The sequence below is a fragment of the Ceratotherium simum genome, chromosome 40, assembly GCF_057802395.1.
Source record: "Ceratotherium simum simum isolate JZ-2026a chromosome 40, ASM5780239v1, whole genome shotgun sequence".
Classification (NCBI taxonomy): domain Eukaryota; kingdom Metazoa; phylum Chordata; class Mammalia; order Perissodactyla; family Rhinocerotidae; genus Ceratotherium; species Ceratotherium simum.
In genome coordinates, this window is record NC_141939.1 from 8,836,230 (window position 1) to 8,849,330 (window position 13,101).

The following is a 13,101-nucleotide window of genomic DNA, read 5'->3' on the forward strand; positions in this document are numbered from 1 at the left end:
GTTTTTAGCAGCCTCTCTCCGGTCATTGTGTAGCTCTTGAGATATAGCAACCAGACCAGCAGACAGAATTTTAGGAAAAACTGGACACTAGAGAATTTTTAAACAGGTCAAATATGTGTTAAATATTCTCCATCTCCTTTTATGATCCCTTATGTAGAAATAATATACTTAATCAGGAGTGAGGTCATAGTTTGTTTTCTTCTAAAGGCAGATTCAGAAGCATTTATTGAGCATCTACTCTGTGCCAGGTACCGTTCCAGGAATTCATTAGGGAACAAAAGAGACAATATCCTGCCCTGATGGAGCTTACTTTTTTCTTTGACTGTGGTAGAATACTTGGCATTCAAGCTCATAGTTTCTCAGGCTTGGCCACAGATCAACCCCTGAAGCCAATCTTTTTGTAAATAAAAGTCAGATTGATTTCTGGAGCTCCTTAGTATTTTTCTGCCTCTTTTAATAAATTACGCCAAATTGCTTGGCATTCTACTCTTCTGTCATTACGAATGTTACTAGATACAAGCATGTGTGTCACTGGACGGCCCTTTTGGTTAGTAATGCTCCGTCCAGAGAAGTACCTTTCCACGATGAGTTGTTTTTCCTGATTTGCTTTAAGAGAGGCACTTATCTGGAGACTCAGCGGTCTGTGTGTTTTGTCGTCTGTTTGTTTTTGTAGCTGCAAACTCTCTGGGCTCAGAAGGGCCCAGGCTTTGTAGTGGGTGTTTACAGTTTTGCTGTGGACTTTGTGTCAGCTTCCTTCCTTCACCTCTCACCTCTCTCTCCTGCCATATATGCTTTGGGCACTCGGAGGGGTATCTAGCCAGACGTCATGTAGTATATTTTGGTATATTTTGGCAAGTGTTGTCATCACTTGAGATTCTGATCTATGAGAGACTGAGAAGCCCGGTGGATGTTTTTGTTTCAGAGGATAACAGGCCCACGAGTCCTGTGATCGTGAGTCCAGTTAATGAGACGATAGAAGTGGACTTGGGTAAGTGGACTCCAATCAGGATATGCCGAAATTGTTATTTTGAACTCAAGATTAAGCTAAACTGTACTTTTACTACACATAACCTAGGTTGTTTACTGGATATATCTATAATTAGAGAGGAAGTGGCACAGATTGTGTCTTAAATGTTTCTTTGGATTTCTTGTCTCTTATGGCAAAAATCTAGCCATGTCTGATTTACCCACCCTTACTTTTTTATGGACACTTATGACTCGTGAAAACATCAGCCAAAGACCAAGTTCAACAGGCCTAGGGATGAGAAATGTAATTTATTTGGTACAAGGTAGATTTCTTATGACCAGAGCTTTTAGGCAGAAGAGTAAACCTACAGGCCAAAAAGATAGTCATTCTAGAAAAATACTTTTCCAAGTTAGTGAAAATTTTTTGTTTCAAAAATAAGGACATAATCCTATAAGCATCCAGACCTATACTATACAATACAATAGCCACTTGCCACATGTGGCCATGTACATGTAAATTTAAATTAAGTAAATTAATTTAGTTCAATTAAAAATTAGTTTCTCAGTCAAGGACTTTATAGCCACATGTGACCAGTGACTACTGGATTAGACAGCACAAATATAGAACATTCCCGGCATCACTAAAAATTCTCTCGGGAATCACTGGTCCAAACATAAAAACAGATTTTTGTATCAGAGGATCAAAAATCAGGCTGGTATACAGAATTCTCTTCTGCAACAGCAATTGCATGAAGACAGTGAATAATTGTACAGAGATTATAAGGTAAAAGTTTGTGACCTATGAATTCTGTACTTGGCCAAGTTGTCATTCATGGTGGAAGATGATATAAAGACATTCTTAGGTATAAACAAATAAAATTAAATATAGGCCAATAGAATCTAAAGCAATATTTCTCAACCTTGATTTTTTTTTCATTATTGCTCCCCTTTAGAGCCTAAAAAGGCATTTTTCCTCCTAATACTCTTCCTTTTCTTGGAATTTTAATGCCATAGATATATTGTCTTTTGTTGATGTACCACGACACTTTGGAGGGCCGCAAACCATTGCAATAGCTAAGATTTTCTTGCCCCTACCCCCTCACCAAGAACCAATTTTTGCCCCATTGGCCGTCACTCCTGATGAGAATGTATGCTTTAGAGGTGTGTACTTTAGAGCTCTAAAGCCTGGGTTGCATTGATCTCCAAATCTAAAAATAGCTTCATATCAGGAAACAGTTATTTTAATATATCACATTGATCAGATGCAACATCACCCTGTCATATGATTATCATAAAGGGTGTCAAACAGGCATTTGATAAGATTCAATACCACTTACCAAGAGAATGACTTAGAAAAATAGGAATTGAGAGATACTTCCTTAATTTAATAAATAACATCAGTTCAAACCAATAGTCACCAACAGTTTTAATGGTGAAACATTATAGCGTTAGACTATGTACGGGCATAGTCTTTCTCATTGAAGTCCAGAGCAAGACAAAGATACCTGTATAACCAGTATTACTTAACATGTTCTAGAAGTGCCCACTAATGCGATCAAAGATAAAAAGAACCAAGGCATGCTTACTGTAAGGAAGAAAATCACTTTTTTATTATTTTCAGATCATATAATTATGTACCTACAAATCTCAAGAGAATTACTGGGAAAAAATAGAATTAATTGGCCAGATATAAGATTAATATTCTAAAATATTAGACTTGTTTAGCAATAATCAGCTAAAAAACATAATGGCAAAAGAGATGCTATTTCCAACAGTAAATGTCATGGAGATGTCTATAAAATATCTTAACAATCTTTTTAAAATATATGGGATTTATAAGGGAGAAAAAAACAAAAAACCCAAACCCTGACATACAAATCTCATAAAAATAGATTGAAAGCATATATTCTCAAGGTGGTGGGGGTGGGGGGTGTCGATGTTGTCTCCAGTGGGGAGAAAATTGATTCTTACAGGGTGAAAAAAATCTTAAATCAACAGATATACTGTATATCTGTGGTATTAAAAATTCATGGGGAAGGAGGCAATTAGGATAAAATGTCTAAAAAGGCTCCAAAGGGAACATAATGAAAACTGTCTTGAGAAAGATCAGTTTAAGGAAAACTGTAATAGAAATGTATGTGTTTTTCCTATAAGAAAAACTGGAAATTGAAAAGATATCAACTCTCAAAATTACAGATTTAATGGAATTCCAGTAAAAATATAAATGTGCTTAGAAATTGACAAGTGATTCTAAAATTCACCTGGGAGAATAAAATGATGAGATTATTAAGACAGTGTTGGGAAGAAGGGCACTAAATCATATTAATATTTACCGTAAAACTGTAGTAATTAAGAGTGTGGTATCCTTGGCATCAGTATACACATTCAGATCAACCAAGAAAGTCCCATTTTATGATAAAGGCAGCATTACGAATTAGTGAGGAAGAGATTTATTATTCAGTAAGTGGTTCTGAAATGATCAATCAGCTGTTTGGATAAAAACATTAAGTTAGAGCTCCCTCTCATGCCATAGCCAGTTATATTCTAGACAGCTTAGAGAGCTAAAACAATCAAAACAATAAGACAGTGAACTGTATACCCAAAAGAAAACATATGTGGATATTTTCCTGATTTGGTGGTAGAGAGGGCTTTAGAAAAAAATCGTGAAAACACATAAAATAAAGGTAACTGTTATAAATTTAATCAAATAAAAAAAATTTACACCAAAGAATTTCCACAAACAAAAATAAAGTGAAAGCAACAAACTGAAATATTTGGATATTTGGAATAGTTTTCCTGTGTGATAAAGAGTTAATATCCTGATGAATAAAGAGCTCTTACACATCAGTAAGGGTGTTATGAGAGTGGAATTAAATAATGGACAGTAGGCATAACAAGCAGTGCACAAAAGAAAGGCAAGTGAGTACTGAGCTTATGAAAAACATGTTAATTCACCATGAATTCAAGAAATGCAGTTGAAAATTTAAATGGAATTTTTTTCTTCTCTCAATTGGCAATGACTAACCCAAAATATTTGCTATCTGGGGGTTTTGGGGCTAAATGGCACGTGCATATGCTGCTAGACAGAGTAGGTGCGTACCGTCTCACTTGGGAGAGGGGGCTTGGCTTCTAAAATGTGTATCTCTTTTAACTCAACTCTACTTCCAGATTTTTATTCAAAATAATACTTTAGGATATGTACAATATTGATGTACAGGAATGTTCATTGGAAAATTAATCATAATAATGAAAAATTAGAAACAAGTTGTGTTTAGCAATAGGAAGATAGTTAATCATAGTATATCTGTATTATGGAATACTAAGCAGCCATGAAGCAGCCTATTTTGGAAGGCTAATCATGGGATCCGAAATTCCCAATGCACAATAATTACAAATAGTAGACAGTAACACCCCATTTTAAAAATTGCATATGTACACAGAGAGGATAAGGAACGAGATACATAAAGTTACTAGTAGTGGCTGTCTCTGGGTTTTAGGACAGTTTTTCTTTGTGCTTTTCAATAATTTAAAATTTTTGTTCAGTAGCCATTTGTAAATCCATTGAGATAGAAAGATCAGATAAAAATCAATTAATGCTATGATTAAAAGTACATCGCTTTGCAGGATCCCGGGTACAACTGATCTGCAATGTCACTGGCCAGTTGAGTGACTTTGTCTACTGGAAGTGGAATGGCTCATTAATTGATGACGAAGATCCAGTGTTGGTGGAAGAGTATAAAGGGTAAGTATGCTAAGAGCCGGTCGTGCAATAATAGCGAAGTTTTGGTATTAAATTCCATGTCATACTTTATCTAACTCTGATAGTTTAATCTAATAGCAAGGGTTAGTTGGCACTTGACTAGTCCTGAACCCTTTGCTGCCCATATTGAGTTTTGCTAAGCTAAGCAGGATGCAAGTGTATTTATCTTGTACATTTAAGGTAGAAGTACATGTCATTGTGGTGCAAATTCTGGACCACTTGGAGGGCTTTCCCTTAAATTCAGTTATATATGTTGCAACATTCCAATAAAGCGATTTTCCTGAATTACCATTATGTTATTCTGTTTTTTAAGCAGTTTAGAAAAGACTTGTTAAATGGGGCCAAGAATCAGGCACTCCACTGCTCAAGTCTCTAATGGCTCCCTATTAACTCTCTAGCGATAAACTCCCGACTCCTTAGCGTCACCTCCAAACCCTTTGTCATCTGCCCCAATTTACTCTTGTTTCATCAGTTCTACTCTGTGCCTCATGGAGACAAGAATACATATGTCTACATTTTTCTTCTTGGAAGCTGGTAATTTTAATTTGATTTCTCTGCTACTGAGTCTTTTACTGACAATGGTCTTAGGGCTGTAAAAATCTCAGATCACTGTTGCTGACAGCCTGATTGTTATATGTGCTTAGGGCTAATGATTATTTCTGCTGTAATTTATGCGACAAAGAGATAAGCCATGTGTACGTGTTTTATTTGTAGTTGATGCAATTTACTTAAACAACTTTATTTACGCTCTCTCTTTTGAACAGAGGAGTGCAAAATCCTGCACCCAGAAGAGGGAATACAATCATCACAGTGCTTAATATTACAGAAGTGGAAAGTAGATTTTATCTATATCCATTTACCTGTTTAGCCAGGAATTCATATGGTATAAATGCAGCATATGTCCAATTAAGGCATCCAGGTAAACAACAGAACTATTTATTTGAAATGCAATTTTGTTCGACCGTGGTAAGATTCCATGACCTTGAGGTTTGCAAACCTCTTTCCTCTGCCCAGAACACTCTTGGATTCCTCTTCACCTGGGTAAATTCTATTCCTCTCTCACTTCTCACCTGAAGTATTTCTTCTTCTAGGAAGCTTTTCTGTCCTGCTGTCTGCCCTCAACCCAGCTCTCTGCCCAAACAGAGGACTTTAGGGCCTCCATTAAGTACTTCCCTAGCACCATATGTCCCTGTCACGGGATCTGCCATACTCAGTTTTCTTTACTTGACTGTAAATTCTGTGATGGTGCAGACCACTTGTCTTACTAATCATTTTATTTCCAGAGCTAGTAGCAACTTAAGTTTGGTACATCGTAGGTATCTAATGAGTATTTTTAGGTAAATGACTAATGATAGATGCACAGGGAAAGCCTAAATATCCACTTTCGAGAGAGGATGTCAGAAGTTTTGATTTTCGTAAATTGTGTAATCAAGCACAGGATTGAAAGTATTTGTGAAATGTTTTAAGATTATTTGTAGTTGAATTAAAAACAGGGTATTTATGAATGTGTGCATGGAAGAAAATCTAAAAGAACCTACAGACAAACTATTAGAATTAGTAAATGAATTTAGCAAGATCACTAGTGTGTATATATGTCGTATTTCTATGTGTGTCTATAAATACCAACAACAAACAAATAGAAATTAAATTTAAAAGAGACCATTTACAGTTGCATCAAAAATTATCAAATACTTAGGAATAAATCTAGTAAAGGCTGTTCAAGATCTCTGTAAACAAAGTAAAAAACATTATTGAGATAAATTAGAGAAGTCCTAAATATAGTCATGCGCCACATAATGACGTTTCAATGACGGACCACATATACAAGGTCCCATAAGATTAGTACCATATAGCCCAGGTGTGTAGTAGGCTATACTATCTAGGTTTGTGTAAGTGCTCTCTGTGATGTTCACACAATGATGAAACCGCCTAAAGACGCGTTTCTCAGAACGTATCCCTGTTATTAAGCCATGAATGACTGTAGATGGAAGGATATAAAATGTTCATAGATTAAACAACTCAATATTGTATAGCTGTCACTTCTCCCCAAATGAATCTGTAGGTTCAAAATAATTCCAATCAAAATCTCAGCAGTATTTGTGCAAGTGCAAGTGTGTGTTTGTGTGGGTGTGTTGTTGTGGGCAGGTTTATTCTAAAAGTCATATAGAAATGTAAAAGGCCAAAAGAAGTCAAGGTAGTCTTGAATAAAAACGATAAATCTGGAAGAGTTACACTATAGATATCAGGATCTTGCATGAAGCTACAATAATTAAGACTGTACATGTGAACTATCAGTTGGGCCAGTTGGATGTTAGTCTGGAAAATATCTTGATTTCTACTGACGTGATACCCACATCAGTCGCAGATGGATCAAACACCTAAATTGGAAAAGTAAAATAGAGCTTTTAGATTCTCTTTTCTGGATGCCTACATGGCTCCTGACATTTAGAAGACACTTTCTTCTTTCTTCTTCTCTACCCTCTTTACCTCCCCTTCACCTTACTCCTCTGCCCCTCCTCCTCTGTAATCATTGGGTGAATAATTAGCTAGCGAAGCCAGGAGAATGTGGAAGTGTGAAACATTCTGTATGGCGTCCCTAAACCCTTTCTTTTCTTCCCCCCAGCATTCAGCTTTCCCACCTGACTCTTCTACCTCCAGGAACTTTTATAGGTTTTTGGGGGACTTTGACTTTTACTCGTCTTGCTATGGAGTGTTCTGGCCTATAGTCTTTGGTATTTTTTCTGTTATTGTATATTATACTACTTAGGTGGAAAGTTAATACAGTGTACCTTAGTTTTATATCCATTCTAGATGGCTTTGTACATTAGTATCCATTATTAAATGGTAATAATGAATGGGTTAATACTGTCTGGGATTAAACCAATCCCAAATATGGTTTCTCTGGGATGATAATGTTTAATTTTCTATGCTCAAATTTTCAGTTCTTTTAGTTCTAAATTTTTTTTTCCTCTTTTATTCTTTAGTCCCTGATTTCCAGAAGCACATGATTGGTATATTTGTCCTGTTAACAATAGTCATTACATTCTCTGTTTTCATCTATAAAATCTTCAAGGTTGACCTAGTGCTTTGGTACAGAGATTCTTGCTATGATTTTCGCCCCCCAAAAGGTACAATTTTGTATTCTATGCAGTATTTTCTTGTTGGAAAGAAGGGATAGTTAAGAGATGTAGAAGATAACTCAGAGGGTTTTTACTTAAATTTTAAAATGAAGTGTGGCATGTACAAGAACAGTAGTTACTCTTATACATAATTATAATTTCATGACTAAATAGCATTGTTTTCCAAGTTACTGTTTTAGTATTCGTAATGGTGGGATAAACAGGCATGTAAAGCATCTGCTTATAAATCCACTTGTTTGGAAGCCATTGCTGAGGACCTGCTCTGTTCTGGGTAGGACATGGATCACCCCGTACTCTGCCTTCAAATGAAAGAAATGGCTTGATTTTCATGCATCAGGGAGGTGTTCTCTTTCTGTTTTGTTTAAACCTTGCAAAAAACTAATACAATAATATATAGAAGGAAGAATGGATAGAATTCAGGGCTGAGACATTAGGGGAAGAAGATAAGACCAGGGAGACAAGGAGAGTTCCATCCTGAGGGGTAAGAATCTCTGCATGTGGGGTAGCCATCAAAGAATATAGGAAGAACTTTGTAGTAAAACACAATAAATAGGAACTTGTAAGAGATGAACACTTTAAAAAGGTATTATACTTTTGGTATTGCTGCTTCATTCGTACCATCATACAAAAAAATGAATACTTCATTCTGAAATGCATGTTTGTGATATTGAAATGCTTTGTGATATTGATGTTCTGAAATGCATGTTTGTGATTTGCTTTACCAAATCTCTTATTTTTCCTTTTGGTTCTAAATATATTACATTTTCCCTTTAGCTTCAGATGGAAAGACCTATGATGCATACATACTATATCCAAAGACCCTTGGGGAAGGGTCCAGCTCTAACTCAGATATTTTTGTGTTTAAAGTCTTGCCTGAGGTCTTGGAAAAACAGTGTGGCTATAAGCTGTTCATTTATGGAAGAGATGACTATGTTGGGGAAGGTATGTATGTAATGGAAAAAAGTAAAAGTCTTGTTGAAAAATGATTTAACTACTAAGTTAATTAGGTTAATTCAGTTGAGTCTCATCTTTCTAGAAGAATGTAGCATAGGAGCACATATTTGACGATTTTAAGAACCTCTTTAGTGGTACATGATAAGGAGTTTCACCTTTGTTAAATGCGGAGTATTTACTTTTCTCATATTTTGTTGGAGCATCAATTACCTGAGTTTTATTTAGTTTTGGAAAACTTAACAACTACTTAGAGCCAATAGTTACTTTACCACTGATACAATAAATTGGAGTGGTATAGATCAAATGGTTTAACAAGAAGGTTTTAAAATTTCTACTGAAAGTATTCTGAGTCCTAAATGAAATATCCAACTTATGTGGGTCAATTTTTGAGCTAGTCTATAAAATGAGAAACTCCTTTCATCTTAAGAAGGTAAGAAAAAAAGAGTATTCGGAGACATAGAGGGTGGGGTGGGAAGAACCTTGTGGAGTTTGGGTTCTAGCGAGAATGATTATAAATTGAAATTTTACTTACTATGCTGTTCTTCATGTTTTTCAGACATTGTTGAGGTCGCTAATGAAAACATAAAGAAAAGCAGGAGACTGATTATCATTTTGGTCCGAGAAACATCAGGATTGAGCTGGCTGGGGAGCTCATCTGAAGAGCAAATAGCCATGTACAATGCTCTCATTCGGGATGGAATTAAAGTTGTCCTGCTTGAGCTAGAGAAAATCCAAGACTATGAGAAAATGCCAGAATCCATTAAATTCATTAAGCAGAAACATGGGGCCATACGCTGGTCGGGGGACTTTAGAGAGGGATCGCAGTCTGCAAAGACAAGGTTCTGGAAAAACGTTAGGTACCAGATGCCAGTCCAGCGGCAGCTGCGTTCATCCAAGCGCCAGTTACTGTCCCCAGCCACTCGGCCAGACTCTAAGGAGAAACTGCAAGGGGAGGTCCACGTGCCTCTAGGCTAGCAGGGAGACGCTCAGCCAAGAGTTCCTTGGGTGGCTCCTGTCTTATGGCGTTGCAGGCTGGGCTGTGCCTCCACTGACTTGTACAGTCATAAAATGCACCTGTATAGTCCCTTATTCCCAAGGTCACCTGGAATCAGATTGTTAAGGGAGCAGGATGTGGTGACAATAGCAGGCCAGGGCAATTCAGAACAGAGGGCTTGGGAAGTCCTTTAAAAAGGCAAATGCCCTGTCTGAAGGTTTGAACTTGCTGGGAAAAGACACTGGGACAACAAATGAGAGGAAAGAACATGCAGGAAATACTCACCATCTCTAGACGGTTTTTTGACGTTGTCTACAGGTGGAGGGCGGGGCTGTGGCCCAGTCTGGGGACTGCAGGCTGACTGGCCCTCGAGTTGCTCTCCTGGGCAGAGGTGCTGGTGAAGTGAGACTGACACTTCAGGAAAGCAGAAATATCCTTGGAGAACTTTCCATTTGCCTTGCATTTTCCATACATATCAACAGCTAGCAGTCAGTTTCCAAAGACTGAATTTCATTTTACAGATCTTTAAAACTGTCATTTCAATGAACAAAGGGATTCTCTAGGATTCCAAGGTTTTGAAATAACCTTAGCTTTCCACTGGAGAGAGAATTTCAAAAGCACGAGTAGCAGAGAACTGATCCCCTCCTAATGCTTTGCCCCCTGGAGTGACCATTCTGTTCTACCTTATTCTTCTGCATTTTACTAGACTCATTACTTCCAAGTCGCTTTCTCCCTCCGCTCTGTCACACACGTCCCACAGATTAACCATCCTTCATAAAATGCTGTTCTCATCTCATCACGCTCTTGCTAAAACACCTCCACGGGGCTGCTCCTGGTTCAGGAGCTAAAGCCCAAGTTCTCCCACTAGCATTTCACCACTGCCCCAAAACCCCCAGTCTGTCCACACAGCCGTCCCCTCTCTGTCCTGCTATGTGAATTCCCAGGTCAGCCTCATGCGCCTTCGCACCTGCCCCAGCGCTCCTCCATCTCGGCCTCGCCTTCCTGTCTCCTCTAACCACAATGCCTTCTCGCATTTTCTCCAGCTGACCAGAATTTTAGTGAAATTCAAAATTTACTCCGTTTCTCCAGGAGATTTTCCCCAAGAGACTGCTCTAAGATGCTCACAGGCTCCTCAGTCTGATGCTACTTCCTGTTGGCTGTCACTCTATGAGAAGCTTGTTCTCTCTCCATCTAGAAGCCTGCTCTCTGAGAGGGAGGCCATGCGTGTCTTTGTCCGCAGGGCCTTCACGAGTAATTTGCACATATGACATAGATTTGTGTAGTGCTTTATTGTTTAAAAATGTCCACAGATTATCTTATTTAATTTTTGCGATCATCTTAATTTTATAGAGAGAGTAAGTGACCTGTTTTAAAAATATTGCATTCTTAGTATTATCAGACCTGGGCTTGCACCTCCGTTGCTGGCTTCTAGTACAGTGTCCTCAATATTTGATTTTAGGTCAATAAATGTCCCCTTTACCCCTACCCTGGCATTTTTGTGAGAAGAAATGATGGTTTTCTAGAATGGTGGCTGAGTCGAGGATTGCTTTTATTTAAGAAACTTAATTCCAAACTTTTGAATGTTGGAATTTACAAAAATTATGTTGAGATTTTATGAAAAAATTTTCTGCTTTCGTATATTCTTTCCCTAAAGGTAAATATTTCTTAGAATTTAAACATTCTAAATCTAAAAATATTTTAAAAATGAAAGAAAATTGGTTTTTTTGGTATAGAAAAATATTTTTTAAAACTTGGTGATAGTCCTCAGAATAATTAGAGAAACCTGGAAAACCACAAAGCCAAGTTTATGTGCCACTTAACTGAAGGACACATGTACAGTTTTAAAAGTCGTAAGGACGTGGACAGGCCTTCTGTTTTTTGCATTTTTAATATTTAAAATTATGGGTGAACACAGAGTTTTATTTGGTATATTTTATTCCCCGAAAGTAGTCAGAACTAGACAAAAATAGAGTCGAATACTTTGGCTCTTCTCTTTCCACCTGTTTTCTCTTGGATCCAGTCTGACAGCCCTGAGTCACAGGGCTGTGCTGGAGCTGCTGTTTTCAAAGAAAGGGCCTTATTTGCGTTTGGCAGCACGCGCAGACTGCAGCCAGAGTCTGCAGGGTGGGGGTGCGGGGCTGTCGTGTCCCAACAGGGCTGCCAGATGCTTTGAACATGCAATGTTGCTGATCATTTGTAGTCTGTCATCTATAAAGTGTAGTGCCCAGAAAGCCAATTCTGAAACTTAGAATTAGCGGCACAATTGGCCAGAAAGTAAGGAGAGGGGACAACAACCAAGAATTACCAGTGGCAATGCACCTGGAATTTAGGGAGGAGGAGTCCAGCAGGAAAGTGCATGTGGGGGGTCACTCCCATCCCCACGGGAGGATTCCTTTCCGGAGGAAGGAGCTGAGTTCCTAGTTCCCTGGGAACTTCCTTTGTTTTATTGTTTCCTCCCAAAACCTCTCTTAAGCTTTTCCTTTCAGGCATTCCCCATTAATTAAATTTGACTGCATTATCTGATAGTATTTTTTTTTTTTTTGTCAGCCTAAGTGTTTAAGAAAAGTTTAAGCAAAGGCACCAAAGTGTTTCATTTCCACTTGCTTAAACTGGCTTAGCAGAATGTGTATGTTCATTCTCCTGCCTCTCTTTATTTTATTTGCAATAAGAGAAAAGGTATTGAGCCATTTTTTTAATGACGTTTTTGATAAATTATATTTGTACTGGTTAACAATGAAGGGTTTTTTAAAAACTTGTTTGTATAATTCTGCCACAGATACTGAATATTTTTATACAGTAAAACACCAGATTCATGTACAGCAGGTATCATTGATCAATGGACTGTACTTGTTTTCCAATAAAATTGTCAAAACCTGTTACTGAGTATTCTCATGAAAATCTGTGTCTTTGCCCGCCCTCTCCTGGGTTTACCTCGCACTCCCTTCCGGGTCTGATGTGGGGCAAGGACACCTTCTGCCTGGGAGGTCAGAGGCCGTTAGTCAAACGATGAGCCTGACTCCCGTGTGTAGCCTCAACTGTCCTCCATTTGCTTGCTTCCACGTGGACTGCAATGTGAGTCTTACTGTTATTAACCCTTGACCTGTCCAGAAAATAAGGGCAACATTTGTATAGACTTTTACATTTTACAAAAGGTTTCCTTTTATTTTCTCCTTTGACCCAGGAGGTAAACAAAATTGGCCAACTTGGTGTCTAAAATGCAAACTCGAATGCTCACAAACTCTAATGATCAGGGAGCCCTTCACACCCAGTCAGCGCCTCTTGATTCT

At 37.9% G+C, this 13,101-nt stretch overlaps 1 protein-coding gene across 1 annotated transcript in view; it reads left to right on the plus strand.

Annotated features, from left to right (window-relative positions):
* IL1R1 (interleukin 1 receptor type 1) overlaps positions 1-12,869 on the plus strand; it is a 121,318-nt gene extending 108,449 nt beyond the window's left edge. The window contains exons 10-15 of the mRNA XM_087426296.1: positions 923-988; positions 4,591-4,708; positions 5,491-5,645; positions 7,711-7,854; positions 8,641-8,808; positions 9,377-12,869. Of these exons, the coding sequence (XP_087282422.1) occupies positions 923-988; positions 4,591-4,708; positions 5,491-5,645; positions 7,711-7,854; positions 8,641-8,808; positions 9,377-9,795 (1,070 nt within the window). The 3' untranslated portion in view covers positions 9,796-12,869. The remainder of the gene's footprint in view (positions 1-922; positions 989-4,590; positions 4,709-5,490; positions 5,646-7,710; positions 7,855-8,640; positions 8,809-9,376) is intronic.
* The last annotated feature ends 232 nt before the right edge of the window (positions 12,870-13,101 follow it).